The 27,652-nt window shown below is 42.0% G+C and overlaps 1 protein-coding gene, 1 long non-coding RNA gene and 2 other non-coding genes across 10 annotated transcripts in view; all 4 read left to right on the top strand.

Moving 5' to 3' along the window:
* Positions 1-130: 130 nt before the first annotated feature.
* LOC149970322 (uncharacterized) lies at positions 131-6,463 on the top strand. 2 transcript variants are annotated; one of them, XR_016493185.1, is made up of 5 exons: positions 131-540; positions 1,785-1,883; positions 2,131-2,373; positions 2,805-5,655; positions 5,941-6,463. It is a non-coding gene; the product is annotated as an uncharacterized LOC149970322 (long non-coding RNA). The 2 variants fall into 2 exon arrangements; XR_016493184.1 differs by lacking the exons at positions 1,785-1,883; positions 2,131-2,373 and having other exon boundaries at positions 224-540; positions 4,386-5,655.
* trnal-cag (transfer RNA leucine (anticodon CAG)) lies at positions 5,439-5,521 on the top strand. The gene has a single exon. It is a non-coding gene; the product is annotated as a tRNA-Leu (tRNA).
* Positions 6,464-6,962: 499 nt separating the features above from the next.
* trnal-cag (transfer RNA leucine (anticodon CAG)) lies at positions 6,963-7,045 on the top strand. Its single transcript has one exon. It is a non-coding gene; the product is annotated as a tRNA-Leu (tRNA).
* A 2,790-nt stretch (positions 7,046-9,835) lies between these two features.
* grik1a (glutamate ionotropic receptor kainate type subunit 1a) overlaps positions 9,836-27,652 on the top strand; it is an 87,916-nt gene continuing 70,099 nt past the window's right edge. For 3 of the 6 annotated variants that reach the window (XR_016493173.1, XR_016493172.1, XM_090226354.1), the window contains exons 1-3: positions 9,836-10,368; positions 22,228-22,395; positions 23,526-23,620. Coding sequence is in view for 4 of the 6 variants with exons in the window: in XM_090226354.1 (XP_090082480.1) it covers positions 10,254-10,368; positions 22,228-22,395; positions 23,526-23,620 (378 nt within the window). In the remaining 2 variants the exon portion in view is untranslated. The remainder of the gene's footprint in view (positions 10,369-22,227; positions 22,396-23,525; positions 23,621-27,652) is intronic. The other 3 variants (XM_036967582.2, XM_090226353.1, XM_090226355.1) reach the window with 2 other exon arrangements.

Raw genomic sequence — 27,652 nt, 5'->3', positions numbered from 1 at the left:
CACAAACTACCAAAAGTGTACGGGTCTGTATCTTCGTCGTCTCCAGTGACCTCATCTGCCTACATGGTTTTCACACAAAAACTGGAAATTATAAAAACTAAATTTAACTTGAAAATGTGCTTTCCTCCCACTGCAAACTTTAAACCATATGTACGAACAGTTTATATTGGTGAAATATTGTGTTCCCAGAAGGCAACAGTAGCAGGAATATATGACGACACTATTTCAGAACAATAAAACAGGAAACTAAATCGAAAAGGCAATTGTTTGTGTTTAGTGAGAAGAGTGAAACTACCATTAACTGTTGTTCTTGCATCTAGTTTGTCAGGATGGCCGAGCTGTCTAAGGCGCTGCGTTCAGGTCGCAGTCTCCCCTGGAGGCGTGGGTTCGAATCACACTTCTGACAGTCTATTTTGTTGTACTCCCGAGTGGCGCAGCGGTGTAAGGCAATGCATCTCAGCGCTAGTGCCGTCACTACAGACACCCTGGTTTGAATCCAGGCTGTATCACAACCAATTTCATTGGTCCTACTGTACAGTAGTAAGTATATAAACTCAAGTGTTTTCCTCTATGCGATCCGTAGTTTAACGGTAGAACAGACTATTTCCATTGACGTTTTGTAGGCTACGTCTGAATACAGCAATATTACATTTCTCGAGTAGACAATATTTAATTTATCAACATAATACATTATTACACATATCATGACCATTGCAGAATAAATTCCTCACCTTTTCTGGCCATGATGAGTTCATAATCTCGAAAAAGACATACAACAAATTACCATGGGCATCGCTCATTTAATTGAGCCTATTAGGCTATATTATATTTTATAGTTTTTGCTCTAGCCTAGAATAGATTAGCCTATATGCATCCAACAGGGAGCGCAGTTTATAACATTTCCAGGGGGAGTTGCTCGAGGCAGGTCAATTTGTTGCTAAAGATGCTAAATGACGTTGTGATGTCATCGCGTAATAACGTAAATCTACGTCATTACGTAGAATACACACAATAACGTTACTCAAATTGACTGGCTATCTAGGCCAAAAATATGATTTGACATTTGTTAGTTTAGATTAGTTTGTTTTTCAATTTTTTTTGTAATAAAATTTATATAAACACAACGCGTTTTATATGATCAGATATTTTTATTTTTAAACACAACACATTTTATTATTGAACAATTACACATTACACATTATTGAACAATTACATTTCATTTATTTTATTTTTATCTAGTAAACCTACACATTCTGAACAATTATAGTTTTAAGCAGTGTATTGGTAGTTAGTTATCGTGACTGGCTGCAAAAGTGCGTTGTGAGTGACGTCAACAGCAGGCGCTCAGCTCGTGCACAGGCAGATGATTTGCAATTTGCGGTAATCACTGCTGGCCTGTGCACGAGCTGCGCCTGCTGCTGACGTCACACACAATGCACTTTTGCAGCCTGTCACGGGTGTTGTGACTGAGTGCGTGACAAAAGAAAATAGTTTTGTGTCATTTAGAGGGAAAATGCATTTTAGCGTTTGAGTCACTTTTCAAAAGTTGCTTAAAGTTCCAAATACATTTCTAAAAGTAGCTACATTTGTATTTCAGAAAACTCTTGAGCAGAAGTATCCGATCTAAGAAACCATTTCATGGATGCTTTTAATGTGTTACGGTTATTGTGTCTCCGACAACAAGCAAAGCTAAACCTGAATTTGTTTAATAAACTTTCCTTGATTTTTATATCCGTCTCAGAACTTGTGACATTGATTAGATGTTACATTACCTTTCTCCTCAGAAGCCATTCCAGAGCCAACCCAGAATGGCTTCCATATCGTCTCTCCCAGAGCAGGATCTCTCCTGTCCTGTTTGTCTTCAAGAATCCTGTCATCCTGAGGTGTAGCCACAGTTTCTGGAAAGCCTTGTCTTCTGTAAAGCCTGTCTGTCTTCTGTAAAGCCTGTCTGTCTTCTATAAAGCCTGTCTGTCTTCTGTAAAGCCTGTCTGTCTTCTATAATGCCTGTCTGTCTTCTGTAAAGCCTGTCTGTCTTCTATAAAGCCTGTCTGTCTTCTGTAAAGCCTGTCTGTCTTCTGTAAAGCCTGTCTGCAGGAGACTAAAGGAACTTTGGGAATGTCCACTTTACAGGAAGAGATCGTGAAAATCATCCTCCCCTTAACGTGGCCTTGAGGAACCTGTGTGAAGCCTTCTCACCGTCCCAGCTAGAAACTCAAGAGGACGTTTGAGATGTTCTGCAGTCTGCACAGAGAGAAATTCAAGCTCTTCTGTCTGGAGGATAAACAGCCTGCCTGTGTGGTGTGGCAGACTGCAAAACTACACACCAACCATACTACACACCGCCCCGTAGATGAAGCTGTTCTGGATCACAAGGTAATGTCGTATAAACACATTCAATATAGTATACTTAAGCAAGAAGGCACGAGGGGGTGTGATATATGGCCAATACACCACGGCTAAGGGCTGTTCTCGAGCACGACGCAATGCGGAGTGCCTGGATACAGTCCTTCGCCGTGGTATATTGGCTTTATATCACACCCCCTCGTGCCTTCTTGCTATTATATTCATACACAGACAATGTTGTTTAATTATAGGAGAAAGTGAAGACTGGAATGAAGCCCTTTAAACAAGTTAAATCAACATGTGATAAAACAAGCATAACATTTCGCTCTGTATTTCAGTACAAACCAGTCTCTGAGGTCTGGAGCTTTTACAGCCAAGCAGTAGTCTACTCGAATCAACTCATATGTATATATATATATATAGTTTCATAGTAATATCGTTATCTCTCTCCGTGTGTCCAGAGCCAGAACCAGGGCACATAGAGGAGCAGATTAAGGAGGAAGAGCAGGCCAGGACAGCTGCACTGAAGGAGGAAGAGGAGGCCAGGATAGCTGCACTGAAGGAGGAAGAGGAGGCCAGGACAGCTGCACTGAAGGAGGAAGAGGAGGCCAGGATAGCTGCACTGAAGGAGGAAGAGGAGGCCAGGACAGCTGCACTGAAGGAGGAAGAGGAGGCCAGGATAGCTGCACTGAAGGAGGAAGAGGAGGCCAGGACAGCTGCACTGAAGGAGGAAGAGGAAGAGGAGGCCAGGACAGCTGCACGTACCTATAGCAAACCAACCATGGTCAAATGAACTGGTTAAACGGACCTATAGCAAACCAACCTTGGTCAAATTAACTGGTTAAACGGACCTATAGCAAACCAACCTTGGTCAAATGAACTGGTTAAACGGAACTATAGCAAACCAACCTTGGTCAAATGAACTGGTTAAACGGACCTATAGCAAACCAACCTTGGTCAAATGAACTGGTTAAACGGACCTATAGCAAACCAACCTTGGTCAAATGAACTGGTTAAACGGACCTATAGCAAACCAACCTTGGTCAAATGAACTGGTTTAACGGACCTATAGCAAACCAACCATGGTCAAATGAACTGGTTAAACGGACCTATAGCAAACCAACCTTGGTCAAATGAACTGGTTAAACGGACCTATAGCAAACCAACCATGGTCAAATGAACTGGTTAAACAGACCTATAGCAAACCAACCTTGGTCAAATGAACTGGTTAAACGGACCTATAGCAAACCAACCTTGGTCAAATGAACTGGTTAAACGGAACTATAGCAAACCAACCTTGGTCAAATGAACTGGTTAAACGGACCTATAGCAAACCAACCTTGGTCAAATGAACTGGTTAAACGGACCTATAGCAAACCAACCTTGGTCAAATGAACTGGTTAAACGGACCTATAGCAAACCAACCTTGGTCAAATGAACTGGTTTAACGGACCTATAGCAAACCAACCATGGTCAAATGAACTGGTTAAACGGACCTATAGCAAACCAACCTTGGTCAAATGAACTGGTTAAACGGACCTATAGCAAACCAACCATGGTCAAATGAACTGGTTAAACAGACCTATAGCAAACCAACCTTGGTCAAATGAACTGGTTAAACAGACCTATAGCAAACCAACCATGGTCAAATGATTAAATAGATTTTCAGGATGTCAGATAAAGTTCTTGCCTTTGTTTCCTGGATCGAATATCTTAGACCCATTTTTTTGCTAAACTTTAAATACAATTGTCATCAATGAATACAAAGTTGAGTGTAAAAAGTGTTTTGCTCACAGAATATCAACACGTAGCAGGCTGCACAAAATGTTAAATGTCTTCAGTAGTAGTAGACTATAAGGAAAGATGAGGACTGTCTAACTGCTATGATTCTTGACAACACTGCAGAGAAGAAAGTTGAGTTATTTTATAAGTAACTTTGGGGTTTTACTCCTAAACACATCATCTCCAACATTAAAGCTTTGTTTTCGGTGTGATTTGAGACTTGGTTGATATTAGTTGTGTTCCTCCATTGTATTCACCAGGGTCCTTATTTCTTTAGTGGGTTGTGTTTCTGCATCGGTGGAAAGTTGCCGAGCCGATGAGCCCACCAGCCTTCACATCAAATACATGCATCTGGATTACGATGATGGTGATGAATGAATCACACAATGTGGATATTTCATTTCTTTCCTTTTGATCAGGAATAATATTAAATTTGATGTGTATACATTTTTTTGGGGGGGGGGGGGTTGAAATATGCATTAAAAAAGGACAGTAAATTACCCATAATTCCTGCATCTTTTGATAGTTGTATTTCCAAATTTGATCATCATGATTTAGTTACTGCAAAGACAATCTATTGATCTGAAATCAAATCTACCTAAAAGACAGACTAACTTTCTGTTTTGTCAGCTTAGACTCAACAAATATATGTTTGTGTTCATCTTTTTTGCAGACAGTCATGTTTTAAAGAATGCACTTGCGATTCTGACGGTATCATTTGGTTTGGATTGATGTACTTGTTTTGAGAAGACAGCTACATTTTAAAAATACATTTAAAAAGTTCTGTTTTGCAAACTGTCACATAGTTTTGTGTCTTGTGAACACCGTTTCGACAACTGACAACGTTGTTACAAAAAAAATGCATGTATGAGATTGAGAAACTGTAATACTGTAAATAGTGGAGTCTCTTATCTGTTCAGAAGTCTGAATGGATTATTCACATTAAATTCACCGGATTGACCACCAGGTGGCAGTGATTCGTCATGGGAAAGTGTTTCACAAACTACCAAAAGTGTACGGGTCTGTATCTTCGTCGTCTCCAGTGACCTCATCTGCCTACATGGTTTTCACACAAAAACTGGAATTTATAAAAACTAAATTTAACTTGAAAATGTGCTTTCCTCCCACTGCAAACTTTAAACCATATGTACGAACAGTTTATATTGGTGAAATATTGTTTTCCCAGAAGGCAACAGTCGCTGGAATATATGACGACACTATTTCAGAACAATAAAACAGGAAACTAAATCGAAAAGGCAATTGTGTTTGTGAGAAGAGTGACTACCATTAACTGTTGTTCTTGCATCTAGTGTGTCAGGATGGCCGAGCGGTCTAAGGCGCTGCGTTCAGGTCGCAGTCTCCCCTGGAGGCGTGGGTTCGAATCCCACTTCTGACAGTCTATTTTGTTGGGCTCGCGAGTGGCGCAGCGGTGTAAGGCAATGCATCTCAGCGCTAGTGCCGTCACTACAAACACCCTGGTTTGAATCCAGGCTGTATCACAACCAATTTCATTGGTCCTACTGTACAGTAGTAAGTATATAAACTCAAGTGTTTTCCTCTATGCGATCCGTAGTTTAACGGTAGAACAGACTATTTCCATTGACGTTTTGTAGGCTACGTCTGAATACAGCAATATTACATTTCTCGAGTAGACAATATTTAATTTATCAACATAATACATTATTACACATATCATGACCATTGCAGAATAAATTCCTCACCTTTTCTGGCCATGATGAGTTCATAATCTCGAAAAAGACATACAACAAATTACCATGGGCATCGCTCATTTAATTGAGCCTATATTATATTTAGTGGGTTGTGTTTCTGCGTCGGTGGAAAGTTGCCGAGCCGATGAGCCCACCAGCCTTCACATCAAATACATGCATCTGGATTACGATGATGGTGATGAATGAATCACACAATGTGGATATTTCATTTCTTTCCTTTTGATCAGGAATAATATTAAATTTGATGTGTATACATTTTTTTGGGGGGGGGGGGGTTGAAATATGCATTAAAAAAGGACAGTAAATTACCCATAATTCCTGCATCTTTTGATAGTTGTATTTCCAAATTTGATCATCATGATTTAGTTACTGCAAAGACAATCTATTGATCTGAAATCAAATCTACCTAAAAGACAGACTAACTTTCTGTTTTGTCAGCTTAGACTCAACAAATATATGTTTGTGTTCATCTTTTTTGCAGACAGTCATGTTTTAAAGAATGCACTTGCGATTCTGACGGTATCATTTGGTTTGGATTCATGTACTTGTTTTGAGAAGACAGCTACATTTTAAAAATAAAATAAGAAGTACTGTTTTGCAAACTGTCACCTAGTTTTGTGTCTTGTGAACACCGTTTCGACAACTGACAACGTTGTTACAAAAAAAATGCATGTATGAGATTGAGAAACTGTAAATAGTCTCTTATCTGTTTAGAAGTCTGAATGGATTATTCACATTAAATTCACCGGATTGACCACCAGGTGGCAGTGATTCGTCATGGGAAAGTGTTTCACAAACTACCAAAAGTGTACGGGTCTGTATCTTCGTCGTCTCCAGTGACCTCATCTGCCTACATGGTTTTCACACAAAAACTGGAATTTGTAAAAACTAAATTTAACTTGAAAATGTGCTTTCCTCCCACTGCAAACTTTAAACCATATGTACGAACAGTTTATATTGGTGAAATATTGTTTTCCCAGAAGGCAACAGTCGCTGGAATATATGACGACACTATTTCAGAACAATAAAACAGGAAACTAAATCGAAAAGGCAATTGTGTTAGTGAGAAGAGTGACTACCATTAACTGTTGTTCTTGCATCTAGTGTGTCAGGATGGCCGAGCGGTCTAAGGCGCTGCGTTCAGGTCGCAGTCTCCCCTGGAGGCGTGGGTTCGAATCCCACTTCTGACAGTCTATTTTGTTGGGCTCGCGAGTGGCGCAGCGGTGTAAGGCAATGCATCTCAGCGCTAGTGCCGTCACTACAAACACCCTGGTTTGAATCCAGGCTGTATCACAACCGGCCGTGAAAGGGAGCCCATAGGGCGGAGAACAATTTGCTCAGCCTCGTCCAGGATTGTTCTTAATAACGGACGTGCCTGGTTAAATAAAATAAAAATGTAAAACATCTCAAATAATTATATATAGTCATCTATTTCCTACTATTTATTTCATTTCCATGATAATTGAAGAATAAATTCCTCACCTTTTCCGACTGATGATTTCATACTCGCGAAATAGTCTACAACAAATTAGGATACTTTTTCCATTGCCGTTTTGAAGGCAACGTCCCATCTCATTTCATTGGTCCTACTGTACAGTAGTAAGTATATAAACTCAAGTGTTTTCCTCTATGCGATCCGTAGTTTAACGGTAGAACAGACTTTTTTTCCATTGACGTTTTGTAGGTTACGTCTGAATACAGCAATGTTACATTTCTCGAGTAGACAGTATTTAATTTATCAACATAATACATTATTATACATATCATGACCATTGCAGAATAAATTCCTCACCTTTTCTGGCCATGATGAGTTCATAATCTCGTTGCCAACTAATTTCCAGGGGGAATTGCTCGAGGCAGGTCTTTATTTTATTATTATTTTTAAAAATTTGTTTTATTAATTTCAAATCAATACATAAAGCACATGAGGGAACACAAGCATACATAGATTACAAACAATAGACAATCGAGCTAGGGGGTACAATATCACATTACAATTACACAAGGACCTTAAGGGACATGCATATACTTACAATTCTAACAGCTTTTTTTGTTAGTAGAGCATTTAACCGTCTTAAAATACAGTTCAATTTATTTTTGTAGGGTACGAAAATGTGGTTTTCTGTTTGTAAATTTACATTTGTGTATATGAAATTTGGCCAAAAGAATAATGAAATGAATTACATAAAAATGATTCCGCTTATTTCTATTGTATGTAAAGAATCCAAACAGTACATCTCTCCACAATAGTGTAAAATCTTCATAAATGTGTTCAATTATAAACCTACTGATGTCTTGCCACAGTTTTCTTACATGAATACAATGCCAAAAAAGATGCAACACTGTTTCTGGGTGGTCATTACAAAAGGAGCAATTTGAGTTGATGTTTTCCTTAAACTTCTTCATATAGTGGTTGGCAGGATAATATTTATGAATAATTTTAAAGGAAACTTCCTTGCTCGAGGCAGGTCGATTTGTTGCTAAATGACGTTGTGATGTCATCGCGTAATAACGTAAAATTGCGTCTTTACGTGGAATACACAATAACGTTACTCAAATTGACTGGCTATCTCGGCGAAAAATATGATTTGACATTTGATGGTTTAGATTTGTTTGTTTATCAGATTTTTTTTTTGGGGGGGGGAAGAAATATAAACACAACGCATTTTATATGATCAGATATTTTAATTTTTAAACACAACACATTTAATTATCAATCATGTCAGATAACGGCCCCCAGTTTGTGTCCGATTGATTCATCGACACCATTATTTAGACTAATGTAAAGTCAGTTATTGTTGGTTGATCTCTAATGAAGTCAGTCAGGTTGTAGTACAACTGTTCTAACACTAGATGGAGACAAATAACCCGTTTAGAAACTCCTTACGACATCTGCACGTTAGCGCATTATACAAGACTTATACTTTCTTAATGTCGATATTCATTAATTTGTTGTTTTACCCAGTATTGAAAAGATTACTTTAAAGGGTCGAGGGAATGTCTAAATATAAAATGTATTAATAAAAAAGATGTCAAACGGTCACAACCATTGGTGTGCTACATCCAAGTTGGTTCCACTCTGAAAATGGTTATAGTGAACGCACTAGACTACCGCCACAAACATAAACAGTAAGGCTGTCAAACGATTCAAATGATTAATAATCAAGATAATGGCATTACTTCATCGAGATTTATCAACAACAACAAAATAATCTATCAAATTTGGCCCTAAATAAAATAACGATTTTTCCATTGATGTTTAAACGGCATTTTCACCTTAAACAAAACAAGAGTCACTAACATACAGCAATCAATGTTTCAGCATTATACTGAAACATCATACTGAAACATTGATCAGAGGGAGTAGACCTACTGAAACATTGATCAGAGGGAGTAGACCTACTGAAACATTGATCAGAGGGAGTAGACCTACTGAAACATTGATCAGAGGGAGTAGACCTACTGAAACATTGATCAGAGGGAGTAGACCTACTGAAACATTGATCAGAGGGAGTAGACCTACTGAAACATTGATCAGAGGGAGTAGACCTACTGAAACATTGATCAGAGGGAGTAGAACTACTGATAACAGCTAGTTTTCCTCTCCCCACCCAGACCACTCCCAGAGGGAGTTGCTCTTTGCGGTTCTCTTTTTTTGTTGTTGTTGACCATTTTAATTTAAAAACAATCACAGTAAGGTACAGTACTTAATTATTACCAAGAAATTATTTGATATTGAGATAAAAAAAATAATAATTTGCATTGAAACTTCTATATGCTGACTGTCTAATCACTGGCTTGCATGGAGGTGAACCTTTATGTAAAGCTTATTCATCAAACTGTCCTCATCCTCAAACAATTACTTTCATGTTTGGTGAAGGGAGAGAGAGAGAGAGAGAGATTACATTTAACCAATTACATTTTGGATGGCAAAGTAAACGCTCAGTTTGGAATAATGGAATAACCACGTGAACGTAAATGGATTTGAGATGTGCGTAGCTGAGTTGAGCAAGCGAGAGTCGTCACTAGTTACCACAGCCTTAAAGTCATAAACCGTGCACATTTCTACAATTTATCTTCTTCAAATGTGATTTTAAATCTAACCACACTGCAAACCTTATGCCTAGCACTAAATTAAGACCAAAAAGCTCATGTTTGTTTTCATACATTTTTACGAAATAGACCATTTTGACTTTGTAGCTGTGGTAACTAGTGGAAACCGAGAGCGCAAACAAACGAAAAGAGAGCGAGAGAGACAGAGAGAGAGGAACCATAGTTGGGGGAGCATCTATTTATCTTCCGAGGAATGCCTGAAATCTTCGAGGCGATGGGGACTGTTCTCCGGATTATTCTCTGCATGGATCATACTACGTGTTATTTCACGCTGTCGGTATCGGTATGATTAACGTAAAGTTGGATTACGGGAGTATGGAGAGGAGGAAGAGCCTGTTTCCCTGGCTGGTACTCTTCACGGTGCAGTTCAGCCGGAGTTCACAGCAAGTACTCAGAATAGGTAAATGCAATGGGCGGTATAGCCTAATACCAATACTATATATACTATTGGTTTCATATAGAGAATTGTATCTGCAATAGTAGTATCTATTGTCGAAAGTAGTATCTGTTCTCTAGCCTAGTATCCACGTCTATGGTTGGTATAGTCCATTGGTCACTAACCTTTTCTGACTGAGCCAAGATCACTTTTGCGAGTCCCAAATACAAGCCGAGATCTACCGCTCAGAAGTTTTTCTAACGTGACTTTAAAACGCCTATGTAACATAACCCAATTAATAACCGTTCTGTAGTAAGTAGGCTATAGTCCCAATACATTTTCACTGCATATATGCTATGCCTGAATTGCCAATGTTGTTCTTCTCAAACCATTTAGAAATATATATATATATATATATATATATATATATATATATATATATATATATATATATATATATATATATGCACACACAGTGCATTCAGAAAGTATTCAGACCCTTGACTTTTTACATTACAGCCATATTCTAAAATGGATTAAAAAATAAATAAAAATTCTCATAAATCTACACACGATAACGCATAATGACAAAGCAATAACAGGTTTTGAGAAATTGTTGCTAATTTATAAAAATGTTACTGAAATACCACATTTACCTAAGTATTCAGACCCGTTATTCAGTACCTTGTTGAAGCATCTTTGGCAGCGATTACAGCCTGGAGTCTTCTTGGGTCTGATGCTACTAGCTTGGCACACCTGTATTTGGGGAGTTTCTCCCATTCTTCTCTGCAGATCCTCTCAAGCTCTGTCAGGTTGGATGGGAAGCGTCGCTGCACAGCTATTTTCAGGTTTCTCCAGAGATGTTCAATCAGGTTCAAGTCTGGGCTCTGGCTGGGCCAATCAAGGACATTCAAAGACTTGTCCCGAAGCCACTCCTGCATTGTCTTGGCTGTGTGCTTAGGGTCATTGTCCTGTTGGAAGGTGAACCTTCGTCCCAGTCTGAGGTCCGGAGCGCTCTGGAGCAGGTTTTCATCAACAATCTCTCCGTACTTTGCTCTGTTCATCTTTCCCTCGATCCTGACTAGTCTCCCAGTCCCTGCCGCTGAAAAACATCCCCACAGCATGATGCTAACCACCATGATTCACCATAGATCTGGCAGTCTGATGGACTAATCTGGGTTTGACGGATGCCAGGAGAATGCTATCTGTCCCAATGCATAGTGCCAACTGTAAAGTTTGGTGGAGGAGGAATAAAGTCTGGGGCTGTTTTTCATGGTTCGGGCCCCTTAGTTCTAGTGAAGGAAAATATTAACGCTACAGCATACAATGACATTCCAGACGGTTATGTGCTTCCAACTTTGGGGCAACAGATTGGGGAAGGTCCTTTCCTGTTTCAGCATGACAATTCCCCCGTGCACAAAGCGAAGTCCATACAGAAAAGGTTTGTCGAGATCAGTGTGAACGAACTTGACTGGCCCGCACAGAGCACAGACCTCAACTCCAGTGAACACCTTTGGGATGAATTGGATGGGATCCTCCTCTTTTTAATAGAGGCCATCAGCAATTGCTTTACCTATAGAAATGTTGCGCAACATGAGCTCATGGGCTCTCATAAGGTGTTTGATTAGATTTTCGATTACATTTGCATTGATGTCAGAGTGACTAGAGGAACAACAGAGTGCCGAGTACCAGGCAGTTAGCAAGTTTGGTAGGCTACTAATGACCAGCAGCAGCATCAGATGTGGGAGAAGCCTAATTACCGTGATAGATTAGATTAGATCCAACTTTATTGTCATTGAACAAGTACAAGTACAGTACATTGAAATGCAGTTAGCATCTGGCCAGAAGTGCAAATAAAAGAGTACAACATTTTTTCAAGTGAAACAATTAAATACAATGTATGTTATTAAGTGGGATGTACAAATATGCAATGAAGGCAAATGGCAAGTACAAATGGCAAGTCTAAATGTGCAATGAAGGCAAATTGAAAGGGCAAGGAGGCATGCAACTGAAATACAGGGAGAGCAGCAATGAGGTTACCGAGATAGTCATGTACATGTACAACTGAATAATGTCCTTAATCAGACTTTGCAAAGCAATGTCAGAGTCCAGTAGGACCGTGAAGAGTGCAAAGTAGAGTAGGTCCCTGAGAGGCAGTACTAAGCAGTGGGCGGGTGGATATGGCTAGTAGCGTGTCACAGAATTCAGCAGGGTTACAGTAGCTAGAAATAAACTGTTCTTGAGCCTGCTAGTGTGGAAACGTAGAGATCTGCACCGCCTGCCTGATGGTAGGAGGGCAAACAGTTTGTGGCATGGATGTGAAGGGTTCCTGATGATGCAGCGCCCAATGCAGACACTGCTTGCACTGGAGGTCTACAATGGCAGGGAGTTGGGCACCAGTGATGTGAGTATCCGCCAAACCACACTGTGGCGCAGTTAGTCAGATTGCGCTTGACCATGCAGCCGTAAAAGTTCACCAGGATCTTGGGAGACAGGCGGGCCTTCTTCAGCCTCCTCAAAAAGTGCAGGCCCGGCTGTGCCTTTTTGACCAGGGTTGAGGTGTTGAGGGTCCAGGAGTGGTCCTCGTAGATGAAGACACCCAGGAATTTGAAGCTGGGCACACGCGCCACCTCAGTGCCGTCAATGAGAACTGGGGCATGGCTGCAGCTTTTAGACTTCCTGTAATCCACAATAAGCTCCTTGGTTTTCTTTGTATTGAGGGCCAGGTTGTTGTCAGCGCACCATGCAGCCAGGTGCTTGACCTCCTCCCTGTCGGCTGACTCGTCATTGTCACTGATCAGACCTACCACCGTAGTGTCGTCTGTGAACTTGACTATGGTGTTGGAACCGTGTACAGGAATGCAGTCGTAGGTGAAGAGGGAGTACAGGAGGGGACTCAGCACGCAGCCCTGTGGCACACCGGTGTTCAGATTCTGTGTTGAGGAAGTGAAGTTGTCTAACCTGACAGACTGGGGTCTGTTGGTCAGGAAGTCCTAAGTCCAGTTACAGAGAGAGGGGCTGATCCCTAGGTCATGGAGTTTGGTGACCAGCCTAGAGGGAATGACTGTATTGAATGCTGAGCTAAAGTCTATGAACAGCATTCTCACATAGGTGTTGGTTTTGTCCAGATAGGTCAGGGCAGAGTGTAAAGCTGTGGAGATGGCGTCCTCTGTAAACCTGTTTGGTCGGTAGGTGATCCACTGTTGGAGGAAGGCAGGACTTAAGGTAGGCCAAAACCAGTCTTTTCGAAAAACACTTCATGATCGTGGGGGTGAGTGCAACAGGTCGGAAGTCATTCAGGCTTGATGCGGTCGACTGCTTCGGCACTGGCACAATGGTTAAGGTCTTAAAGCACTGGAATTTGTCTGCCTTAGTGATTTGTGACCGCCGGTGTGGTGATAATACGGTCACCGCAACAGCCTTAGGTGGGACTTCCAATTTCATTGGCTGATCGCTCCTGATGACCCTGTTGGAGTCATGTCCAACCAGCCAATCGTGAAGAAGATATTTGACTACTTCAGAATGGAGATGGCCTCAATGGCGCTGCCCATGTGCTCACAGAGGCCATAATTTAATGGATGGATATAAGATTGTAACCTCTTTCCATCTCTATGGAGAAAGCAGATCTCCCAAAAGTGTACACTTGTTCACTTCCATTGATTTAAAACCCATGCATCCACCAATCCAGTGCTTTTAGGTTGGTGTACCCTTCAGGGATTATTGGGATGCACCCAATGAGTAGATTAAAACAGAATGAGAGGGTCAAGAGGTGATTGTTGATTGAATGGGACTGGTAATAGGTGCCTCTGAAATTGAATGCATTTCACAGTGAATAAATGGGTGATTCTCCCCAGACACAAATGGCTTGGAGACTTGTTTGGGAGAATGCAGAGACAGAGTGGGGTTAATAGATGTCACCGAGTTTCAGAAGTACGCTCCTGTTGAGTCACAGTGTAAAATAATTTTCACCTCTGTGACTGAATGGCGGCTAATTCTGGAACATTCTAGAATAGTCTGATAGTAGAAAATTCTAGAACAGTTATTGAGGAACATTTCTAGAAGAGTCTTAGGAACGTTCTACAACAGTGTGATTGGGGAGCATTCTAGAATACTGAGTAACATTCTAGAACACTGAGGAACATTCTAGAACAGTCAGATCGTTATACTTTTACACTCATAATTTCCCACTGCTACTCTGTTCTTTATTTTATTCTTATTATTATCTATCCTGATGCCTAGTCACTTTACCCTGCCTGCATGTACACATCTACCTCTAATACCTTATTATTATCTATCCTGATGTCTAGTCACTTTACCCTGCCTTCATGTACATATCTACCTCAAATACCTTATTATTATCTATCCTGATGTCTAGTCACTTTACCCTGCCTTCATGTACATATCTACCTCAAATACCTTATTATTATCTATCCTGATGCCTAGTCACTTTACCCTGCCTTCATGTACATATCTACCTCAAAAACCTTATTATTATCTATCCTGATGACTAGTCACTTTACCCTGCCTTCATGTACATATCTACCTCAAATACCTTATTATTATCTATCCTGATGACTAGTCACTTTACCCTGCCTTCATGTACATATCTACCTCAAATACCTTATTATTATCTATCCTGATGCCTAGTCACTTTACCCTGCCTTCATGTACATATCTACCTCAAAAACCTTATTATTATCTATCCTGATGTCTAGTCACTTTACCCTGCCTTCATGTACATATCTACCTCAAATACCTTGTACCTCTGCACATTGATCTGGTGCTTCCTTTAAACTTTTAGAGGTTAAAACCATTAAGAGGTTAATGACTGTGATAGGAGATAACAGAGGATGGATCAACAACGTTGTAGTTACTCCACAACACTAACATAAAGGAAGAAATCCTGTACAGAATAAAACATATTCCAAAACATGCATCCTGTTTGCAACAAGGCACTAAAGTAATACTGCAAAAAAAATGACATGTTAGTCCTGAATGTAAAGTGTTGCATAAAGACAGACAGACAGGCAGGCAGGCAGACAGACAGACAGGCAGACAGACAGACAGACAGGCAGACAGACAGACAGGCAGACAGACAGACAGACAGAAAGACAGACAGACAGACGTGCAGAGGTACATTCTACACCTGCATTGCTTGCGGTTTGGGGGTTTTAGGCTGGGTTTCTGTACAGCACTTTGATATATCAGCTGATGTACGAAGGGCTATATAAATACATTTGATTTGATTTTGAGATTAGATAGCAGAGTTTCCCCAACATCGGAGCCTTTAGGTGGTAATCAACTAATTTATGATTATTATGATTATTTGAATCAGCTGTGTAGTGCTAGGGGAAAAGAGTTTTCAGTGTATGCTTATACATTTTTGTTGTGTAAAACAAGAAAGAGAGATTCAGTCAAGTATTATATTACAACAATTATCGTTAAGATCCCTGTGTGTCAGTCTGGTGTGGAATGGGTTTGGAATAGAGGTCGACCGATTCATCGGAATGGCCGATTAATTAGGGCCGATTTCAAGTTGTCATAACAATCGGAAATCGGTATTTTTGGACACCGATTTTGCCGATCTTTTTTATTTGTACATTTTTTTACACCTTTATTTAATATTTTTTTTAACTAGGCAAGTCAGTTAAAGAACACATTCTTATTTTCAATGATGGCCTAGGAACAGTGGGTTAACTGCCTGTTCAGGGGCAGAACGACAGATTTTTACATTGTCAGCTCAGGGATTCAATGTTGCAATTTTAGTTAACTAGTCCAACGCTCTAACTACCTGCCTCTCACTCCACGAGGAGCCTGCCTGTTACGTGAATGCAGTAAGAAGCCAAGGTAAGTTGCTAGCTAGCATTAAACGTACCTTGTAAAAAACAATCAATCTTAACATAATCACTAGTTAACTACACATGGTTGATGATATTACTAGTTTATCTAGCGTTTCCTGCGTTGCCTATAATCAATGCAACGGTGGGGGATGATTTAACAAAAGCGCATTTGAGAAAAAAGCACAATCGTTCCACGACTGTACCTGACCATAAACACCATGCCTTTCTTAAAATCAATACACAGAAGTATTTATTTTTAAACCTGCATATTTAGCTAAAAGAAATCCAGGTTAGCAGGCAATATATTTACCAGGTGAAATTGTGTCACTTCTCTTGTGTTCATTGCACACAGAGTCAGGGTATATGCAACAGTTTGGGCAGCCTGGCTCATTGCGAACTAATTTGACAGAATTTTACTATTGGAAGTTCCTGGTTCGAGCCCAGGTAGGGGCGAGGAGAGGGACATAAGCTATACTGTTACACTGGCAATACTAAAGTACCTATAAGAACATCCAATAGTCAAAGGTATATGAAATACAAATGGTATAGAGAGAAATAGTCCTATAAATACTATATTAACTACAAACTAAAACCTCTTATCTTGGAATATTGAAGTCTCATGTTAAAAGGAACCACCAGCTTTCATATGTTCTCATGTTCTGAGCAAGAAACTGAAACGTTAGCTTTCTTACATGGCACATATTGCACTTTTACTTTCTTCTCCAACACTTTGTTTTTGCATTATTTAAACCAAATTGAACATGTTTCATTATTTATTTGAGGCTAAATTGATTTTTATTGATGTATTATATTAAGTTAAAATAAGTGTTGATTCAGTATTGTTGTAATTGTCATTATTACAAAAAAAAAAGTTTTTTTAAAATCAGCCGATTAATCGGTATCGGCGTTGAAAAATCATAATCGGTCGACCTCTAGTTTGGAACGTTAACGTCCCCCTGTGTGTGTGTCTGGTGTGAAATGGGCTTTGAAATGTTCCAAAGACAGGGCAGGGTTTGACTAGCAGATGCCACATCTAATTTTGTTCAGTTCAGCTTCATAAGAAAGGAGACAGACAGACAGAGAAAGAGACAGAGAGAGAGAGGGAGTGAAATTGATGGTCTCATGTGGGGCAAAAAACTGGTGCACTCAATTCAATTATCTCTCCTTTAGCCTGATGTGCCCTCTATCCTCTCTCTCTCTCTTTCTCTCTCTCTCTCTCTCTGTCTCTCTCTCTCTCCCTCTGTCTTTTTCTCTCTCACTCTCTCACTCTGTCTCTTTCTCTCTCTCCTTTAGCCTGATGTTCCCTCTATCCTCTCTCTCTCTCTGTTTCTCTCTCTCTCTCTCTCTCTCTCTGTCTTTTTCTCTCTCTCCTTTAGCCTGATGTTCCCTCTATCCTCTCTCTCTCTCTCTCTCTCTCTCTCACAGTTTCTCTCTCTCTCTCTCTCTCTCTCTCCTTTAGCCTGATGTTCCCTCTATCCTCTCTCTCTCCTTTAGCCTGATGTTCCCTCTATTCTCTCTCTCTCTCTCTCTCTCTCTCTCTCTCTCTTTCCCTCCTTTAGCATGATGTTCCCTATATCCTCTCTCTCTCTCTCTCTCTCTCGCTCTCTTTCTCACTCTCCTTTAGCCTGATGTTCCCTCTATCCTCTCTCTCACTCTCTGTCTATCTCCTTTAGCCCGATGTGCCCTCTATCCTCTCTCTCTCTCTCTCTCTCTCCATTTGTATGTCCAGCTGTTTCTCTGGTACAAGACAGCTGACACGTCTGTTCTTCTTTTGGGGTTGAGGGATATGAAGGTCACAGGGTCTCTCCCTGTTGTCCTCCTCTCTTTCTATCTTCCTCTCGCTCCCCATCTCTTCCTCCCTCCATCTCTCCCTCACTCAGTATCAGAACAAAAAACAAAAATATAAACACAACATGTTAAGTGTTGGTCCCATGTTTTATGAGCTGAAAAAAAAATCCCAGGAATGTTCCATATGCAAAACAAAGCTTATTTCTCTCAATTTTTGTGCACAAATATTTTTACATCCTTTTGCCAAGATAATCCATCCACCTGACAGGTGTGGCATATCAAGAAGCTGATTAAACAGCATGGTCATTACACAGGTGCACCTTGTTCTGGGGACAATAAAAAGAGCACTCTAAAATCTGCAGTTTTGTCACACAACACAATGCCACAGATGTCAAAAAAAAGTTTTGACGGAGCACGCAATTGGCATGCTGACTGCAGGAATGTCCACCAGAGCTGTTGCCCCAGGTTACAGTGGGTCCGCTATACAGCTCTCTCTCATAGAGAGGGGAAGTCGACTGTTTTTATGGTTGGTCGTAAAATGCTCTATGCTCTATGCTCTGTGCTCTGTGCTCTGTCGTGTTTGAGATTTGGAATGTAAATTGTGGAACACAGAGAGACACTTGGACAATCAAAAGTTTGATTAAATTAAACAATATTTATATTTTTTGAGAATGTGGGAGAGGTCCGTGGACACCTAAGGGACAGTCATGACGAGTGCGTTTTATTTGGGGATTTCATGAAGGACAGGAAACCCTCATTACTGTGTCTTTGGTTGAGTCCACTTCTTAATTATGGGGTTAAATATTCTAAACATTTTGAACCGCATGTGATTAAACAGGAAACTATTTGCGAAAACAACAACAGACGCTATCCAGAACCGCTGAGAAAGCGACAACTACGAAAGGCATTGTGACTTCTGGGGAAGTTAACCAGAGACTCTCTGATGAACTGAACTCTCCAGCAGACGGACCAGATTCCAACAGAGATGACATTGTGACTTCGGGCGTAAATATAAACACAATGCAATTATTTTAGAATGAGCGGCCGTTCATATTTAAAGGATTAGCATTTCAATTAATATAATTATCAACTGTGTGTAGTGAATAGGGTGCAGTGTAGGGGGGAGTGCAGTAGGGTGGGGGTGCAGTACAGGAAGTGCAGTAGGGTTAGCGCTGTAGAGGGAGTGCAGTAGGGTTAGCACAGTACCGGAAGTGCAGTAGGGTTAGCGCTGTAGAGGGAGTGCAGTATAGAAAGTGAAGTAGGGTTAGCACAGTACAGGAAGTGCAGTAGGGTTAGCACAGTAGAGGAGGTGAGGTAGGGTTAGTGCAGTAGGGTTAGCGCTGTAGAGGGTTAGCGCAGTACAGGAAGTGCAGTAGGGTTAGCACAGTAGAGGAAGTGAGGTAGGGTTAGTGCAGTAGGGTTAGCGCTGTAGAGGGTTAGCGCAGTACAGGAAGTGCAGTAGGGTTAGCACAGTACAGGAAGTGCAGTAGGGTTAGCGCAGTAGAGGAAGTGAGGTAGGGTTAGTGCAGTACAGGAAGTGCAGTAGGGTTAGCGCAGTACAGGAAGTGCAGTAGGGTTAGCGCCATCTTTCTATCTCTCCATCCATCCCCCCTCCATATCTTCCTTCCTCCCCCTCTCTCCCTCCATATCCCCCCTCTCTCCCTCCATATCTTCCTCCCTCCCCCTCTCTCAACTGTGTGTAGTGAATAGGGTGCAGTGTAGGGGGGAGTGCAGTAGGGTGGGGGTGCAGTACAGGAAGTGCAGTAGGGTTAGCGCTGTAGAGGGAGTGCAGTAGGGTTAGCGCAGTAGGGTTAGCGCTGTAGAGGGAGTGCAGTAGGGTTAGCACAGTACCGGAAGTGCAGTAGGGTTAGCGCTGTAGAGGGAGTGCAGTATAGAAAGTGAAGTAGGGTTAGCACAGTACAGGAAGTGCAGTAGGGTTAGCACAGTAGAGGAGGTGAGGTAGGGTTAGTGCAGTAGGGTTAGCGCTGTAGAGGGTTAGCGCAGTACAGGAAGTGCAGTAGGGTAGGACAGTAGAGGAAGTGAGGTAGGGTTAGTGCAGTAGGGTTAGCGCTGTAGAGGGTTAGCGCAGTACAGGAAGTGCAGTAGGGTTAGCACAGTACAGGAAGTGCAGTAGGGTTAGCGCAGTAGAGGAAGTGAGGTAGGGTTAGTGCAGTACAGGAAGTGCAGTAGGGTTAGCGCAGTACAGGAAGTGCAGTAGGGTTAGCGCCATCTTTCTATCTCTCCATCCATCCCCCCCTCCATATCTTCCTTCCTCCCCCTCTCTCCCTCCATATCTTCCTCCCTCCCCCCTCTCTCCCTCCATATCCACCCCTCTCTCCCTCCATATCTTCCTCCCTCCCCCCTCTCTCCATATCTTCATTTATTGTAGATAAAGTATTGCAGATAAAGGATTGTAGATAATGTAGTGCATATAATGTATTGTAGATAATGTAGTGCATATCATGTATTGCAGATAATGTATAGCAGATCATGTATTGCAGATCATGTATTGTAGATCATGTATTGTAGATCATGTATTGTAGATCATGTATAGCAGATAATGTATAGTAGATCATGTATTGCAGATCATGTATTGTAGATCATGTATTGTAGATCATGTATAGCAGATAATGTATAGTAGATCATGTATTGCAGATCATGTATCGTAGATAAAGTATTGTAGATAATGTATTGCAGATCATGTACTGCAGATCATGTATTGTAGATAAAGTATTGTAGATAATGTATTGCAGATCATGTATTGTAGATCATGTATAGTATATCATGTATTGTAGATAATGTATAGTAGATCATGTATTGTAGATCATGTATTGCAGATCATGTATAGTAGATAATGTATTGTAGATCATGTATTGTAGATAAAGTATAGTAGATCATGTATTGTAGATCATGTATTGCAGATCATGTATTGCAGATCATGTATTGTAGATAATGTATTGTAGATCATGTATTGTAGATCATGTATTGCAGATCATGTATTGCAGATCATGTATTGTAGATCATGTATTGCAGATCATGTATAGTAGATCATGTATTGCAGATCATGTATAGTAGATAATGTATTGTAGATCAAGTATTGTAGATAAAGTAGTGAAATCATTCCATTCTCAGTGTACTGGGTCAGGCTGTTGAATCTAATCGTTCATAATAACATGGAGAAGTAATCCCCCATTGCACAAAGCCATGCATTTTACATAAACCGACATGTATCCCCAAAAACCACCCTATTCCCTAGGTAGTGCACTCCTTTTCCCATAGGGCTCTGGTCGAAGGTAGTGCACTACTTTTCCCATAGGGCTCTGGTCGAAGGTAGTGCACTCCTTTTCCCATAGGGCTCTGGTCGAAGGTAGTGCACTACTTTTCCCATAGGGCTCTGGTCGAAGGTAGTGCACTACTTTTCCCATAGGGCTCTGGACGAAGGTAGTGCACTATAGTGAATCATTTGGGACAGGGACATGTAATTTACATAAACCATTATTCATTAGATAAGGCGATACCCTGCATGTTTTGTTTCCAACTTGTTTTTTACAAATAACTAAATAATTGCTTTCTGGCTTCGTTGCATAATTAACTTTCTCCATCCCCTGCTAATTTGTTAATTCCTTCTCATCAGTTAGAGTTTTTCTCTCTTTTTCTTTTCTTCCCTCTGTTATTTATTTTTTAAATCTCCAACTCAACTGATGGCTTTGTTTGTATGTATTTATTTATTACGAGTGAACTAGTTCACTATCTCTCTTTTTCCCTCTACCGCCATCTCCCTCTCTCCCCTTCTCCCTCTCTCCCCCTCTCTCTCTCCCCTCGCTCCCCCTCTCCCCTTCTCCCCTTCTCCCCTCTCTCCCCTCTCCCCTCTCTCCCCCTCTCTCTCTCCCCTCGCTCCCCCTCTCCCCTTCTCCCCTCTCTCCCCTCTCCCCTCTCTCCCCCTCTCTCTCTCCCCTCGCTCCCCCTCTCCCCTTCTCCCCTTCTCCCCTCTCCCCCCTCTCTCCCTCTCTCCCCTTCTCCCCTCTTTCCCTCTCTCCCCTCTCCCCCTCTCCCCTATCTCCCCCTCTCTCTCTCTCCAACTCCCCTCTCTCCTTGTCCCCTCCCCTCTCCCCTCTCTCCCGTCTCTTCCCTCTCTCCCCTTCTATCCTCTCTCCTCTTGTCCCCTACCCTCTCTCCCCTTCTCCCCTCTCCCCTTACCTCTCTCCCCTCTCTCCCCTCTCTCCCCCTCTCCCCCTCCTTCATTTCCTCCCTCCAGGTGGTATCTTTGAGACTCGTGAGAGTGAGTTGGTGAGTGTAGAGGAGTTGGCGTTTAAGTTTGCAGTGAGCAACATCAACAGGAACCGGACCTTAATGCCCAACACCACTCTGACCTACGACATCCAGAGAATCAACCTCTTCGACAGCTTCGAGGCCTCCAGGAGAGGTAACGGCGGGGGTGATGGAATAGTTTTACATCAGATTAGTATTGTCTATTCTAAATGCACCCAAAATCATTACTGCTTTTACTGTCTTTATTTTCTCTTTTTTCTTTTTCTTCCCCTCTCCTTTCCTCCCCTCTCCTTTCCTACCTTTCTTTCCTCCCCTCCCCTCTCCTTTCATCCCCTCTCCTTTCATCCCCTCTCCTTTCCTCCCTCCCCTCTCCTTTCATCCCCTCTCCTTTCCTCCCCTCCCCTCTCCTCCCCTCCCCTCTCCTTTCCTCCCCTCCCCTCTCCTTTCCTCCCCTCCCCTCTCCTTTCCTCCCCTTCCCTCTCCTTTCCTCCCCTCCCCTCTCTTTTCCTCCCCTCCCCTCTCCTTTCCTCCCCTCTCCTTTCATCCCTTCTCATTTCATCGCCCCTCTTTCCTCCCCTCCCCTTTCCTCCCCTTCCCTCTACTTTCCTCCCCTCCCCTCTCCTTTCCTCCACTCCCCTCTACTTTCCTCCCCTCTCCTTTCATCCCCTCTCATTTCATCCCCCCTCTTTACTCCCCTCCCCTTTCCTCCCCTTCCCTCTACTTTCCTCCCCTCCCCTCTCCTTTCCTCCCCTCCCCTCTACTTTCCTTCCCTCTCATTTCATCCCCCCTCTTTCCTCCCCTCCCCTTTTCTCCCCTTCCCTCTCCTTTCCTTCCTTCTCCTTTCCTTTCCTTCCCTCTCCTCCCCTCATCCTCCTCCCCTCCCCCCTCACCTCTCCTCCCTTCTCCTCCTCTCCCCTCCTCTCTTCGCCCCTCACCCCATCACCTCTCCTCCTCCTCTCCTCATTCTCCTCCTCTCCCCTCCCCCTCTTCTCTCTTCCTCCACTCTCCTCTCATCCCCCTCCCCCCTCACCTCTCCTCCCTTCTCCCCCTCTCCCCTAATCCCCTCCTCCACTCACCCCCTCCCCTCACCCCCTCCCATCTCCTCTCCCCTAATCCCCTCCTCCCCTCACCCCCCTCCCATCTCCTCTCCCCTCCCCTCCTCTCCCCTAATCCCCTCCTCCCCTCACCCCCCTTCCCTATCCTCTCTCCTCCTCCCCTCAACCCCTCCCCGCTCCTATCCCGTCTCCCCTCCTCCCCTCACATCTCCTCTCCCCTCCTCCCCAGTGTGTGACCAGTTGGCTCTGGGTGTATCTGCAGTGTTTGGCCCGTCCCACAGCTCCTCAGTCAGTGCTGTCCAGTCCATCTGTAACGCCCTGGAGGTGAAAGAGCATCACATTACAACATAACATTAGATAAAGTTAGACAATATCACATTCAGAGTTACTATAAAATAACATCTGAAAAATAAATCACATACTGTAACACATGACGTGACATCATAACATGACACCATGAGGACATGACATCATAACATGACACCATGAAGACATGACACCATGACATGACACCGTGAAGACATGACACCATAACATGACACCTTAACATGACACCATGAAGACATGACACCATAACATGACACCATGAAGACATGACACCATAACATGACACCATGAAGACATGACACCATAACATGACACCATAACATGACACCGTGAAGACATGACACCATAACATGACACCATGAAGACATGACACCGTGAAGACATGACACCATAACATGACACCTTAACATGACACCATGAAGACATGACATCGTAACATGACACCATGAGGACATGACACCATAACATGACACCATGAAGACATGACACCATAACATGACACCATGAAGACATGACACCATAACATGACACCATGAAGACATGACACCATGACATGACACCATGAGGACATGACACCTTAACATGACACCATGTGGACATGACACCATAATATGACACCATGAAGACATGACACCATAAAATGACACCATGAAGACATGACACCATAACATGACACCATGAGGACATGACATCATAACATGACACCATGAAGACATGACACCATGATGACATGACACCATGACATGACACCATGAGGACATGACACCATGAGGACATGACACCATAATATGACACCATGAGGACATGACACCATGAGGACATGACACCACAACATTACACCATGATGACATGACAGCATAGCATGACACCATAACATGACACCATGATAACATGACACCATAGCATGACACCATAGCATGACACCATAACATGACACCATGATGCCATGACACCATAACATGACACCATGATGACATGACACCATGATGACATGACACCCTAAGGACATGACACCATGATGACATGACACCATGATAACATGACACCATAACATGACACCATGATTACATGACACCATGATAACATGACACCATGATGACATGACACCATAACATGACACCATGATGACATGACACCATAACATGACACCATGATGACATGACACCATAGCATGACACCATGATAACATGACACCATGATGACATGACACCATAGCATGACACCATAATGACATGACACCATGATAACATGACACCATAACATGACACCATGATGACATGACAGCATAGCATGACACCATAACATGACACCATGATAACATGACACCATAGCATGACACCATAACATGACACCATGATGCCATGACACCATAACATGACACCATAATATGACACCATGATGACATGACACCATGACATGACACCATGATGACATGACACCATAGCATGACACTATGATAACATGACACCATGATGACATGACACCATAGCATGACACCATGATGACATGACACCATAGCATGACACCATGATGACATGACACCATGATGACATGACACCATGATAACATGACACCATAACATGACACCATGATAACATGACACCATAGCATGACACCATAACATGACACCCTAACATGACACCATGATGACATGACATCATAACATGACACCATGACATGACACCATGATGACAAGACACCATAACATGATACCCTAACATGACACCATGATGACATGACATCATAACATGACACCATGAAATGACACCATGATGACATGACACCATGACATGACACCATGACATGACACCATGATAACATGACACCATAGCATGACACCATAACATGACACCCTAACATGACACCATGATGACATGACACCGTGATGACATGACACCATAGCATGACACCATGACATGACACCATGATGACATGACACGATAATATGACACCATAACATGACACCATAGCTTGACACCATAATATGATACCATAACATGACACCATAATATGATACCATAACATGACACCATAACATGACACCATGATAACATGACAGCATAGCATAACACCACAACATGACACCATGATGACATGACACCATGATGACATGACACCATATCATGACACCATAGCATGACACCCTAATATGACACCATGATGACATGACATCATAACATGACACCATGACATGACACCATGATGACATGACACCATAACATGACACCATGATAACATGACACCATGATGACATGACACTATAACATGACACCATGATGACATGACACCATAGCATGACACCATGATGACATGACACCATGATAACATGACACCATAACATGACACCATGATAACATGACACCATAGCATGACACCATAACATGACACCCTAACATGACACCATGATGACATGACACCATAGCATGACACCATAATATGACACCATGATAACATGACACCATAACATGACACCATGATGACATGACATCATGACATGACACCATAACATGACACCATGATGACATGACACCATAACAAATCACCATGATAGCATGACACCATAGCATGACACCATAGCATGACACCATGATGCCATGACACCATAACATGACACCATAGCATGACACCATGATGACATGACACCATAACATGACACCATGATGACATGACACCATGATAACATGACACCATAACATGACACCATGATGACATGACACCATGATAACATGACACCATGATGACATGACACCATGATAACACCATGATAACATGACACCATAACATGACACCATGATGACATGACACCATAGCATGACACCATGATGACATGACACCATAACATGACACCATGATGACATGACACCATAACATGACACCATGATGACATGACACCATGATAACATGACACCATAACATGACACCATGATGACATGACACCATGATGACATGACACCATGATAACATGACACCATGATAACACCATGATAACATGACACCATAGCATGACACCATAGCATGACACCATAACATGACACCATGATGCCATGACACCATAACATGACACCATGATGACATGACACCATGAGGACATGACACCATAACATGACACCATAGCATGACACCATGATGACATGACACCATAACATGACACCATGATGACATGACACCATGATAACATGACACCATAGCATGACACCATAGCATGACACCATAATATAATATAATATAATACCATGATGACATGACACCATGACATGACACCATGATGACATGACACCATAGCATGACACCATGATAACATGACACCATGATGACATGACACCATAACATGACACCATGATGACATGACACCATGATAACATGACACCATAACATGACACCATGATAACATGACACCATAGCATGACACCATAGCATGACACCATAACATGACACCATGATGCCATGACACCATAACATGACACCATGATGACATGACACCATGATGACATGACACCATAAGGACATGACACCATGATGACATGACACCATGATAACATGACACCATAACATGACACCATGATTACATGATAACATGACACCATGATGACATGACACCATAACATGACACCATGATGACATGACACCATAACATGACACCATGATGACATGACACCATAGCATGACACCATGATAACATGACACCATGATGACATGGCACCATAGCATGACACCATGATGACATGACACCATGATGACATGACACCATGATAACATGACACCATAACATGACACCATGATGACATGACAGCATAGCATGACACCATAACATGACACCATGATAACATGACACCATAGCATGACACCATAACATGACACCATGATGCCATGACACCATAACATGACACCATAATATGACACCATGATGACATGACACCATGACATGACACCATGATGACATGACACCATAGCATGACACCATGATAACATGACACCATGATGACATGACACCATAGCATGACACCATGATGACATGACACCATAGCATGA

This window comes from Oncorhynchus mykiss, chromosome 29 (assembly GCF_057628025.1).
Source record: "Oncorhynchus mykiss isolate SJ-2025 chromosome 29, ASM5762802v1, whole genome shotgun sequence".
Lineage (NCBI taxonomy): Eukaryota > Metazoa > Chordata > Actinopteri > Salmoniformes > Salmonidae > Oncorhynchus > Oncorhynchus mykiss.
The sequence above is the reverse complement of the archived record's forward strand: the minus strand, read 5'-3'. Positions and strand labels throughout refer to the sequence as shown.